Source organism: Lissotriton helveticus, chromosome 3_1, assembly GCF_964261635.1.
Source record: "Lissotriton helveticus chromosome 3_1, aLisHel1.1, whole genome shotgun sequence".
Taxonomy (NCBI): domain Eukaryota; kingdom Metazoa; phylum Chordata; class Amphibia; order Caudata; family Salamandridae; genus Lissotriton; species Lissotriton helveticus.
The window spans coordinates 627,316,767-627,329,242 of NC_136061.1; the positions used below are offsets into that span (position 1 = coordinate 627,316,767).

General features: G+C 49.1%; 1 protein-coding gene across 1 annotated transcript in view; it reads left to right on the forward strand.

Moving 5' to 3' along the window:
* Positions 1 to 12,476, forward strand: part of DDB1 (damage specific DNA binding protein 1) — a 1,014,306-nt gene that overhangs the window by 956,835 nt on the left and 44,995 nt on the right. The window contains exon 26 of the mRNA XM_078680637.1: positions 10,358 to 10,481. Coding sequence (XP_078536763.1) covers positions 10,358 to 10,481 — 124 coding nt within the window. The remainder of the gene's footprint in view (positions 1 to 10,357; positions 10,482 to 12,476) is intronic.

Below are 12,476 nucleotides of genomic sequence, written 5' to 3' on the forward strand. Positions count from 1 at the left end.
TGAGAACGCTTTAAGTGGATCACTCATATGTCAGGATATAATGCTGCACAGGGCTTGTAATGGTTCTATAGCAAACTTGTCCTGTCATTTGAGAGGTGCCCCAGCTGCAGTGATTACTTCAGCATTCAGACTACTTTCAAAGGGGAGTTACTTTATGCGGAACAGTCAAGGCTGCTGTGGAATACCCCAGGCATCACATATCTCATAACCGTGAGCTCCAGGGTTACTTGTTGTATGCAAGTATTGTTTCCACTGACCCATAAAATCAAGGAGGCGCCGTTATGGCCTTCACTGAATGTTTCTTTAATACAGGTCGATACTCTAAGCTGAATGAATGCCATGCTTTTACAGAAGTCTATGCCCTTAACCTCCGCTCAAGAGACTTAGCTCTCCAGATCACAAGGTCTTCGGCAGATACAGGTGCTTATCCATGCAAACTGCCCTTTCTATTTAGCTGAAATTGTAAATCAAATCTTTAACATGTCTGATAAAACAGGCATAGTCCACCTATTTAAAAGATCATAGGTTCTGGACTTCTGGGCACCTTTCAGGCGGTACGTGGAATTATACCAAACTTCATTCACTCCTTATTCGGAAGCATCTTTGGAGGACTTTCGCTAATCCTGTTTCTAATAGCGGGTATCCTGATTGTCTTCTATCTGCTAAGCAATGGACGTCCCAGTCACCAAGGAGATGGAAAAAGCACTCCTGAAGCATAAATACTGTGACCGCATGGTACAACATCTAGGCAAGCCTCGCACTAAGAGAACCAAGTGCATCTTGGTTCTTGTCATTTCGACCTGTCTGGATGGACTGCATCTTACCTGTCCTCCGATGCCTGTTTTGCGGAGAAGAATGCGTTTTAGATCTTTGTTTGACACTCCCTTCATGTGTGCAACCGGACGGGAATGCGCTACTGGACCCGATAACTGCTCATGTTCTGCAATGTCCTCAGCTTATTCCTTGAGCCACCACAGGTAGTAACTACACCTGTTGATATGTACACCGGTTCCTCCACTGATACCCAGGCTTTGGCTGCAGACAGCGTAGAACATCATCTGTGCTCAATTGATGTACTCTGCGAGGTGCTACAGGGGCCGTCTACTGCAAAAGCAAGCAACGAAAATGTTGCGTCTACCAGTCAGGACACTTAAACAATTGACTCATTTGGCTCGTCGTGTGCTGGAAGACATTTGCCCTTTTAATTTTTTTTTTTTTTTAAACCAGCTCAAATTTGGAGCTCAAAAACTAAATTGACATTCCTCTCATTTGTTGTGCATACATGGATTTCTGATGCTTATAGTGTCTCGAACTATAACCACGGACACTTTAGAGCAATTGCTTGCAAAACATTTTTTCTTTTCACATACTTTTTTGGAGTTTTTTTTTTTTTTTTAGAAGTTTCAAACATATCGTCAAAACAAATGTTTTATGAACTTTGAACATACCTATATCTAGTTAGCCTAGTAGTATTGTATAAGTTACATATATCGTCCAGTCGGAAGAGGAGTGGGTGTTATATTCCACATACGTACCCTATATAGGCGCAGGTAACAATGCAACCTTTCACCTATTTTCGTCCCTACATCACAAACATAACGTTTCTTAGGAACTGACCTTTTACCTAGATATGACACTGCATTCAGAACGCGGGTTTTTTTGCCCTTGTTCGAATCTCATACATTATGCATGAGGCTTCTTCGTAGCACAGCAGGACTACCATCTCCTGTATATTATGTCTGTATAAAGTTCAGGCCCAACGTCATCCTTTAGGCCGACACAGTAACACAGCAAGGTAAAACCCCTGGGGAGACCTATGGGTATATATACATCACATCTTGCTTAGAAGGCCCGAGAAGACCGTGACTTCCTGGCTGACACACTGACCAGAGACGCTGAGGTTCCTGCATGCAGACACTCCAGCTCGCAGTGGTCTAACATCCCTCGCGGGTTGTCCAACTCGAGACGGGGTCCCATATTCTCTCATTCTCAGGTAATGGGGTTGACTAAAGCCTAGAGGGATTCTTAGCATAACACCTACACAGATACTAGGCACTTGGGTACATCTAGTGCGGGAGGCATCGTAGGAGTACGCACCTTTTATCATGTATTTTATGTACTTGTATATATTCATGATTACTGCAAAATGATAAAACTGTACCATCCTTTTACTTTCATAGTACTTCTAATCATATATCTCTGCTACAGTCTAATGGTTGTTGTAGCGGATCTATTCTACACTAGAATAACAACTGTTCAATAAATTCTTATTCACAAAAGCCCAGTATGTTTATTCTGTGTGAGGCAAACTAAGTGAGCACGAGTAACTGAGCGAAAGGTAGTATATTGTTTCCACGATTCTGAGGTATCAGGGGTGTCCTGTTCTGAGGTTGCCAAGTACTATTATCTCCCCGATAAGAGGAGATTCTAGTGGCCCTGTGAGCTAGCTGATACAGACAGGCTAACGTATCCATTGGGGGTGCACGGAATCAGTCTGCCACTAATCCCACAGTTTATCCAAACATGCAGATCCTGTATAGGTTATATAGGAACTACACAACAGTACTACAGCTCCTGCCTGTCAGCCCTTACAAGGTTAAATTCACGCGGGCTCTCGAACGCAACACTGCTGTCATTGGCTGCCTGCCATGACTTATCCAAGTGTGATTCTGTTCTGTGCACGTGTTGGTAATGGAGCAGTAGGCAATGAGCATATGTGAATCACGATGGGAGCTTCTCTGAGTACACAAAGAGTGGAAGCCCAGTCTGGAGTTGGAGGGCGACGGCATGGGGAATAAGTAGGTAACGGTCTAGTTGTTGTTCTAGGTCTTGCATAAAAAGAGCATGCAATGAGGACAACTGTTCAGGATAAATAAGTTACATCTGAAAGAAACAGTTAGCTATAGATTCCTTACCTTAGAATTACCCCTAGGCATCAGACTGGATCCGGAAAGTTTTTTGTCAGCAGTACCCCTGCACGTCAGAAGGTGGCGTCTGTTGACTCTGCGCTAGTCAGCGGCGGTGTGGTCGCTGGGATGACTTCGCAGTAGCTACTTAGATGCTGACATCAGTTCTTTCATTTTCCGCACCAGCAAGCGCAGATCCGGAAAGAGCGGTACCTCCAGTCAATTTTTGACTGAACTTTTTGAGCGACTTTTGTCAGTCTTTTTGAGTCCGAACTACCCCTGGTGCACGTATGGAGGCCCGGCTTCAAGGCTGGCGGTTCCTGTAACCGACTCATGCCGGTTCCTCTATTACGCTGGTGTCAGTTCTTTCTTTTCCCGTGTCAGCAAGCGCAGATCTGGAGAGAGTGATAACCCCAGTCAATTTTTGACTGAACTTTTTCTCGACTTCTGTCAACTTTGTTGTTGTTGGAGTCCATCGACTCCTGATGCACGAGGGATGCCTGGCTTCAAGGCTTGCGGTTCCTGTAACCGACTCATGCCGGTGAAGGATCCGCACCGCGTGTGCCTCTACTACCTGGAGCGCGACCACGACGCTACGTCGCTCGAGGTCTCGGTCGCGGAGGAGGTCGAGGGACCTGTCGTGTAGCCAACACCATTCTTCGTCAAAGTCTTCGCACTCTGTATCAGGTAAGTCGAAGAAGCATCGTCGCTCTTCGATTTCTCACCACACGTCAGCCGACGCGACGAGGGATGCGGGTGGTGGCCCTCCGTGTACACAGCCTGCTGGGTCGACTTTGGGTTTATCTCCCTTTCCAGGACCCGGTGCGATCCCTGCCCAGCTTCGGAGTGTCTACGAAGCGATGCATGCCATCTTTGGACAGCCAGACTCCACCTACTGGCAAAGCGGAGTCGGCTGGGGGCACTTCGCGGCTTCGGCGCCGCAGGGTCCTCTTGCATCAAGGCCTGGATCTGGATCGGCGCTGGTCGACCTAGTTACGCCTCCCCCGGTGCCGATTGCACCGGCACCACGTCCGGCGTCGGCTGTGTCCCTATCCAACGTCTACCTCGGCCTCCACCTTGAGTACTTTTGTGCCCCTGTTTTACCCTGGCTCTTTGAGACTAGATTGGCAGCCAGAGGAAGGTGACCAGGACTGGGAGGGGTTTAGAGACCCTTTAACAGACCAGTTGGGGTATGAGCAAGACTGGAGAGAGGGAGTCGGGAAGCCAATGGTTTGGATATCTCACCAGACCGTGGCATATTGTATCCTCCTGCCGTGGCTAAGGAGGGAGCGAGCGTCATACGCAGTGATGTTACGTAGGGCGGCTGAGGCTCTCCACCTCGAGCTACGGACTAATCTCCTGACAGATGCTTCAACCGGCAGCGAGCTCTTCGGAGCCCCTGCTGCCGTTTAATGAAGCCCTAACGAACATCCTTTTGGGCACCTGGTCCAGGCCCAACACTGGGGCTCCTGTGGACAGGATGATTGCCCGACTCCACTGGGTGACCTCACTTTCCTCTCCCCACACCCCACCCCTGAGAGCTTGGTATTCCAAGCATCCATGTCCAAGGGCGCTCCCCCGGACAGGGAATCAAAAAAGCTGGATCATCTTGGGAAGATGTTTTCTTTCTCCAGCTTGAGACTGCGGTCAGTAAACACCACAACTATTGGGCCGGTACACCCACTCCGTGTATGACACAGTTGCGCAAGTGCTGCCTCAGTGCCCGTAGGAGGCCCGGGCCATGCTCTCTTCCAGTTGCCGAAGGGAGAGATGCAGCGAAGTTTACCATCCGCTATCGGCTGGATACCGCTGATGCACTTGGCAGGATGATTTCCGTGTCCATAGCCCTTCGACGCTACGCCTGGTTGCGTTCGACTGGTTTTACGGGGATGTCCAATCCACACTTATGGACATGCCCTTTGAAGGCAGACAACGTGCTAGAGCGCTTTAAGGACTCTCGGGCTTCAGCCAGGTCCTTGGGCCTCTCCACCACCCGCCCTGCGCAGTCTGCCTTTCGCCCCTTAAGTGGCTACGGAAGGGGTGCCCCGCCACATCCCGCCCAGGGCCACAGGCCGGCGCAAGCGGTTCAGCCTCTGCGCGGCCAGGGATGTGAGAACCACCGCTGTGGTTCTAGGGCCAGAGGACGGGCCAGTCCACCACAGGCCCCTCTGCAGCAGCCTCCAAACCCTCTTAGTCCGACCTTTCAGGGCCACCAAATGCCAGTGGGCGGCAGAATCCGCCATTACCTCCCCCACTTGCGCACCATCACGTCAGACAGGTGGGTTTTGCAAATAGTCCGAAGGGGCTACGCCCTCCCCTTTGAGACTACCCCTCCATCCAGGCCACCTCCGTACCAACGCATGTCAGAGGATCACCTTTCCCTTCTCCAACAGGACGTTTTGGCACTCTTGGCCAAGAGAGCCATTGAGTGCGTTCCTGCCCCAGAAGTGGGTTGTGGTTGCTATTCCCACTACTTTCTGGTGCCCTATCTTGGATCTCAGGAACGTCAACTGCTTCCTCCGGAAGGAGAAGTTGAAAATGTGGACGCTCGCTCAGGTCTTGTCTGCCCTCAACCCTGGAGACTGGATGGCAGCGTTGGACTTGCAGGACGCTTATTTCCACATCCCTGTCCTGCCAGCCCACAGGCGTTACCTACGGTTCACGGTAGGCTACGAGCATTTTGAGTTTATCGTGCTCCCTTTTGGCCTTACCGGCACCCCTTGGATTTCACGAAAGTGATGGTGGTGGTCGCAGCTCATCTGTGCAGATCAAGGGTTACAGTCTTTCCCTATCTCGACAACTGGCTGTTGAAGGCGCGCTCGCCCCAGGCAGTCGTCTCCCACCTCCAGATTACAGCCAACCTCCTGATTTCACTGGGGTTCTCTTTCAACGTGCAGAAGTTTCACCTTACCCCCTCTCAGAAGCTCCTCTTCATCGGAATGGTTCTAGACACAACCCAGTTTCGGGTTTATTCTCCCAAACAGCGAGTCCGGGATATTCGGGCTATGATTGCGGTCTTTCAGCCTCTGTCCCGGGTTTCGGTCAGGATGACCCTTCGACTACTGGGACTGATGGCCTCCTGCATCCAGCTGGTGGATCATGCCAGAATGCACTTGCGGGCTCTGCAGTGGGACCTGAAATTCAGTGGTCCCAACATCAAGGGAATCTGTCTGGTTGCGTCCAGATCTCGGTGGGCACTGCACACCAATTGCAGTGGTGGCTTACGAACCAGGATTGGGATTGAAGGCAGATTCCTCTCCCTTCCTCAACCAGAGTTCACAGTGCTGACCGATGCATCCTTCTGGGATGGGGCCGACAAAATGGGAGAGGCGGAGATCAGAGAACTCTGATCTCCAGCGAAGTCCGGGTACCACATCAACCTTCTGGAGTTTCGGGTGATTCGTCTTACCCTCAAGGCAATCCTTTCCTCTGTCAGGGAAAGAGTAGTGCAGGTGTTCAAGGACAACACCACCGCCATGTGGTACTGCAACAAACGTGACTGGGTGAGGTCATGGACCCTATGTCAGGAGGCCCTCTACCTCTGGACATGGCTGGAACATCAGGGTATATCCCAGGTGGTTCAACACCTCGCAGGTTCTCTGAACGCCAGGGCGGACGAACTCAGCCGCAGGTGCATGATGGATCACTAATGGCGTCTTCACTCGGAGGTGGTGCGAAGTGGGGAGAGCCTTAGTTAGATCGATTCACCACCGAAGAGAACGCGCAATGGCAGCAGTTCCGCGCGTTAGAATTTCCAAGGCGGCACTTGCTTGGCGAAGCTTTTCTTTGCGAGTATAGTTGCGGTCTTCTGTACGCCTTTCCGAAGAGTCTGGTATCCCGAGCTGCTCAACATGGCCATCGTTCCTCCGATCAGACTGACTCTTCGGGAGGATCTTCTGTTGCAGCAGCAGGGGGCGGTCCTCCACCCGTACCTGTCCACCCTCCACCTCCTTGCATGAAGATTGAGCGGCGGCAGTTGACGTTGTTTGACCTGCCTCCCGAAGTCTGCGATGTTATCTTGGCAGCCCGGCGTCCCTCCACTAAGACAGTTTACGCCTGCAGATGGAACAAATTTGTGGCATGTTGCGCAGCAAAGGCTGTAGATCCCCTTTCCGCCCCTCTTTCTGAGGTTCTATTGTTCCTCCTTTTTTTGGCCCAGCAGGGCTCTGCTCTGGGCCTTCTTTAGGCTTCCTTATTAGCCTTCTCTTTTCAAGTCCCCTGTTGTAAATAGATTGCTTAAGGGCATTACTCCTCTTTTTCCACCTGTTCCCTCCGTAATGCCTCAGTTGGACTTTGAATTTGGTTCTTACCTACCTCATGTGCGCTCCCTTTGAGCCTCTACATAAGTGTCCTCTTAGACTTCTCACTTTGAAAACTGCCTTTCTGGTGGCCATCACCTCTGCCCGCAGGGTGAGTGAGCTGCCAGGTCTTTCTTCCAAGCCTTCCCTTTCGGGCTGTCCATCCGGACAAGGTCATCCTGAGAACTAGACCTTACTTTCTTCCCAAGGTGGTTACTTCTTTCCACATTGGCCGAACCATCACTTTATGCACCTTCTTTCCGCATCCTTCAAAAGAGTAAAAGAGGCTTCACCGCCTCGAGCCAAAACTTGTGCTTTCCTTCTACTTGGATCGCACCAAACCATTCCGGGTGGACGACCAGCTCTTTGTTGGTTACATGGGCACTAAGAAAGGTAGGGCCATGCACAAACGAACCATCTCCAAGTGGGTCGTTCTGTGCATCAAAGCCTGCTACTCTTTGGCAAAGAAGGAGCCTCCAGTGGTGCTGCGCGCCCATTCCACCAGGGCGACTGCAGCTTCTACTGCTTTGGGACAAGGAGTTCTTCTGAATGACATCAGTCAGGCAGCTACATGGGCATCGCTGCACACGTTCACCAAACACTAATGCCTAGACAGCCAAGTCCGGAGAGATGGCTTCTTTGGCTGTTCTGTTCTCCAGGACTTTCTGGTGTGAACTTGGTTCGCAGACCCACCTCCGGTAAGGAATCTATAAGTAACTGTTTCTTTATAATGAACAAGTGACTTATCTTTGGTAACTATATATCTGTAAGAAACATAGGTTAGTTATAGATTCCTTACCCCCCCACCCATCCTCCCCGTTCTGCAAACTGACTTCCAGGGTTAAGGTCAGCCTTTCAGGGCCCTAGTTTTGTGCACCAGTAGTCTGTGTCTTGCATGGCTCTGTGCTTCTAGCGTGGAAAGTCGTGTACAGAACTGACGTAAGTGGTGAGGGCGGTGTCTCAGTAACTACCGCGACGCCATCCCGGCGACCATGACGCAGACTAACTCTGCTGCTCTTTCCCAGAGGAATGTCTGCGGGCCGCAAAGGGGTATGCTGGACGCCCGCGGGCCATACTTTGAGTATCACTGATCTTGGAAGGGGGGGGGGAGGGGCGGGGGGGATCATAGGTAGACCCCAGCGAGAATTTAGTTGTCTTTCATCGAAGGAACCCGAGACCAAGATGAATCTACCCAATGGGTCGATCTTGGAATTTCCTACTTTGAAGGGAGCAGTTTTCTGTAACATAATTATAGATCTCTGTATAACCATGATGCCCAAGGAATCTACAGTTGGGACCCAATAAATGTGTTTTCTCTGAGAAAAGAATGTGTGGGACATGGCGTTTAATGAACTGCATGACAGTCCCCCGTTTAATTTGGTCATTTCGTCCATTAATGTTACAGTAGATTGTGGACAGGATTAGGACGATCAAGCCCTGCCAAGATATGAATGTGTAATGATAATGCATAGTACTGTGCGGCCAGAAAAAACTAATAATAAACTGAAATCCTGAGGAACTTAGAACTCCCTCCCCTAACTTACCCACTCCACACTTTCAGCCCAGAAGCTTCTTCGGCCCATATAATCTAAAGAACAATCTAACAAAGGATGAGAAGGAAGGATAAGAGTCGACTGGTACTTAAATTTGCGTAGGACGCTGAGCCCTAATTGCAACCAATTAGAGAGAAAGAGAAAGGTAAGAACTAGCCTTAATTATTTTGCATGAGGATTCTCAGAATCGCAGCAGGATTACCATCTTCTGCATAATAACTATGTATAAGGGTCATCCCTGCCGTCACCCTCACAGACATGACACAGCAAGGTAGAACCCGAGGTTACCTTTCGGGTTTATTTACACCATAGCTTTGCTGGGGCAGGCAGAGGAGAAAGTCTTCCATGCTGACTCACTGACGCAAGACGCTAAGGTTCCTGCCCGCAGACACTCCAGCACGCAGTGGTCTGAAGTCCCCCCTGGCGTGTCCATCTCGAGACTGAGACAGGGTCCTTCATGCTCCCACCCGAGGTAATGGGCTTGGTTTCTTGCTCTACACCTACATACATGCTAAGTACATCTAGATAGGGTTGCATCGTAGGAGTACGCATTATTATTGTCATGTATTTATATGCTTGCATATATTGTTTTAGCACTATGATAGAAATCTACCATCCATGTATCCTATTGGTGCTTATAATCATTTATGTCTGTTTCTGTCTTATAGTTGTTTCAGCACACCTATTTTACACTAGAATGACTCTGGTTCAATAAATGCTTATTGAAAAACGTCCCCACCGTTTATTCTGTGTATCTCTCTGAGACAAAGTGAGCACGAGTGACTGAGTGAAAAATACTGTTTTCACGATCCCTGATGGGACAGGGTTGTGATGCTTGATAGCTGCTAGGAACTATTCTTTCCTTGGTAAGAGTTTACAGTGGCACTGTGAGCTAGCTGGTATACATGCAAACATACCCAGTGGGGTGTCTGGAATTAGTCTGGACACCAATCCCAAGGTTCGTTGTCTAAATGTGCAGATCCTATATAGATTTATAGGAACTACATGACATTGCAAAGAGGAGTGTGGCGTGGACAAGCATCCCTCAAAGACAGACTGGCAAGGCAGCAATGCTAGTCAATGCCGACACTGAGGGAGCGAAGGGGGAACAGTGAGATACAAGTCTGGGCTCCCCACTACATTACATGAGGGAAGCCAAGAACACAATGTGATTTCTGTCACTCATCTGGAGGACACATCTGAGTTCTTCGGTGCCTTAAGTGCAGTCATCAAGTCCACAGCCATCACCACCTGCAATATGTTTTGTAAGCTGTGTTTAATTTGAATTTGCTTGCAGACAAGAAAATAGGAAAATAATGCCTAGGTTAAGCAATACTTTAAAATTATTTTCCTGCTAAACCAGGTTTCTGAAAGCGCTGTGATTATGAATTTAATGAAGAAGATGCCCATTATGCCCTCTGGTTACAGGCAAGTTACTTTTCTTTCCTAGGAAATGTCCCATCTCTGAAAAGAGGATTTTAGAAGGGAAAAAGCAGGTGCCCTGGAAGTGTTGTCAATATTTGTAATGGCTTTAAAATAACAGTTGTGAAAGTTTGTGTAAATCTTGCAAACACTATTGCTCCTTGACTTGCCCCTGTACCTGGAGATCTTTTCACACAGAACGCAAGACTGAGCCAGCAACTGGATTCATTGATGGCGATCTGATTGAGAGTTTCCTGGATATCAGCAGGCCGAAAATGCAGGAAGTTGTTGCTAACTTACAGGTGAGACAGCAGGCCAAAGGTAAAAAGATTTCCTTGATTGAACAAACCTTGTTTTGAACAGTCAGAATCGAGAAATACTCTTGTGATTGGAGTATCAAGGATTGTCTTAAGTGAGAGGTAGGTTCACAGTAAAGACATTGCTTTCTTCCCAAACCAAAGCTCGGAAGCCCTATTCAGAGATAGGAAATCTTCAACAAGAAAACCTTTCCGAGGCTTGGGCCACTATCTACATTCACTAGAACAGGTTCATGGTGAAGGAAATAAATGTGACCCTGAGTTCCTAAATTCAAGCAGGGAACCATCTTTGTGCCAAGTATGAACATGATACAATGGTGCACACAGACCACACGAACACACAGCAGTACAAAGTCACATACTCTGCTTACGCCATAGTAGTCAAATGTTTCTCTCAGTAGTGTTGCTAATCAGGCCTTAGTGATAACATTGTCTCCAAAACCCTCAACTGTCACTACGTTAAGCCTTTTATCTTAATCAATGTTTTCATACACCGTGGGTGTTTTTTCTAGTAAACAATCATATCTGATAGAGACTTCTAGTTGCAGATTCCTTACCTTGGAATACTACCCAGGTGTCCGTCAAACTTTTAGTGAGGAGTACCCCTGCGTACCGGTAGGTGGCGTAGTTTCAGCTCTGTGTGGTGTTGTCCGCACCGAAAGTTACATGCACAGTGCCTGTATAGGCACCATCCCAGCGCGCTGACGTCCTTTCTTTTCACACCAGTCAGTGCAGATTCGGATAAGAACTACCCCAGTCACTTTTTGACTGACATTTTTTCGACTTTTTGTCAAAGATTTTATTTTTTTAATTCTCCTGGTGTGCAGACTGTCCACTAGAAAGGCAGGTTTTAGGCCATGTCGCATCTGTCATCTGCAGATGTCATGACGCACCAACATTTGGTTTATCTCTGGTATTTTAAGCAAGATCACAACGCCAAGACATGCTAGGACTGCCCTGCCATGCACCCTAAGGCGCTGAAGGAGTGCTCCCTCAAGCTCCTCGCCCCCCGATGTCGATCTACTCTGCAATGCTCCACCTGTCTGTCGTGAGGAAGGTATCAAGACCTTTTATGTAGTCGTACCCAGTACTCAAAGTTGAAGAGGCTTTTGACTTCACCGCGCAAGCCTTCGGACAAGTCAGCACTTGAGGCCTAGCTCTGTGGTGGAGCCTGCTACTGGGGCATCTCTTCACCTCCCTGAATTTCCAGGAGCCGGAGTGACCTCGGCCCAACTTAAGGAATTTTGCTAGGCCTTGCACCTGATTTTTGGGCGGGCCAACCCCATTGGAGCGTCATTGGGCCTCACAGATCTGGGTGGGCCCCCTACTGGTCTACCACAAGCAAGTTCGCTCTCGGCGCCAGTCGGGCTCCAAGGATCCATTGATGAATCTAGATCAGTGCAGGCCGATCAACCTCTACTTTCCCCCGTATTTGCTCAGGTTCCAATGCCAACAACGCCCAGCGGTGGCGCAACTCCATCACTCCTAACTCCGATACGGAGCCAGGCTTGCGTCGTCCAACACTGGTAGCAACGGGGACCGACTAGCCAGTGCCTTATTCAAATAACAGGTGTGGATTGGTTGATGAGTGGGAGGGGTCTGCATACCTTTAAGGATACTAGACATTACAACGTCCCAAGCACAACTGGTATGACGATCTGGCAGATGCCAGTCGTCTGGACACCTCCCCAGGCACAGGCCGCGCCGTGGCTACGGATGAGGGTACATTATTTGCAATGGTGGTGTAAAGGTTGGCTGACGCCCTGGCCATTACGATACCCTCAGTGCCATTCCACACACGTCTTGATGGAGGTGCTTCAGCCGGGAGGATCGATTACTCCCATTCAGTGAATTTCTTACCGATGTCCTACTCTGAGCATGATCCAAGCACTGCACAGTTGCTTGCCACCATTACCTCATGGGACCCAAGTTTCTTAACCACACCCTGCTTAGTGGTCCAGGCCTCCACTTCAAAGTCAA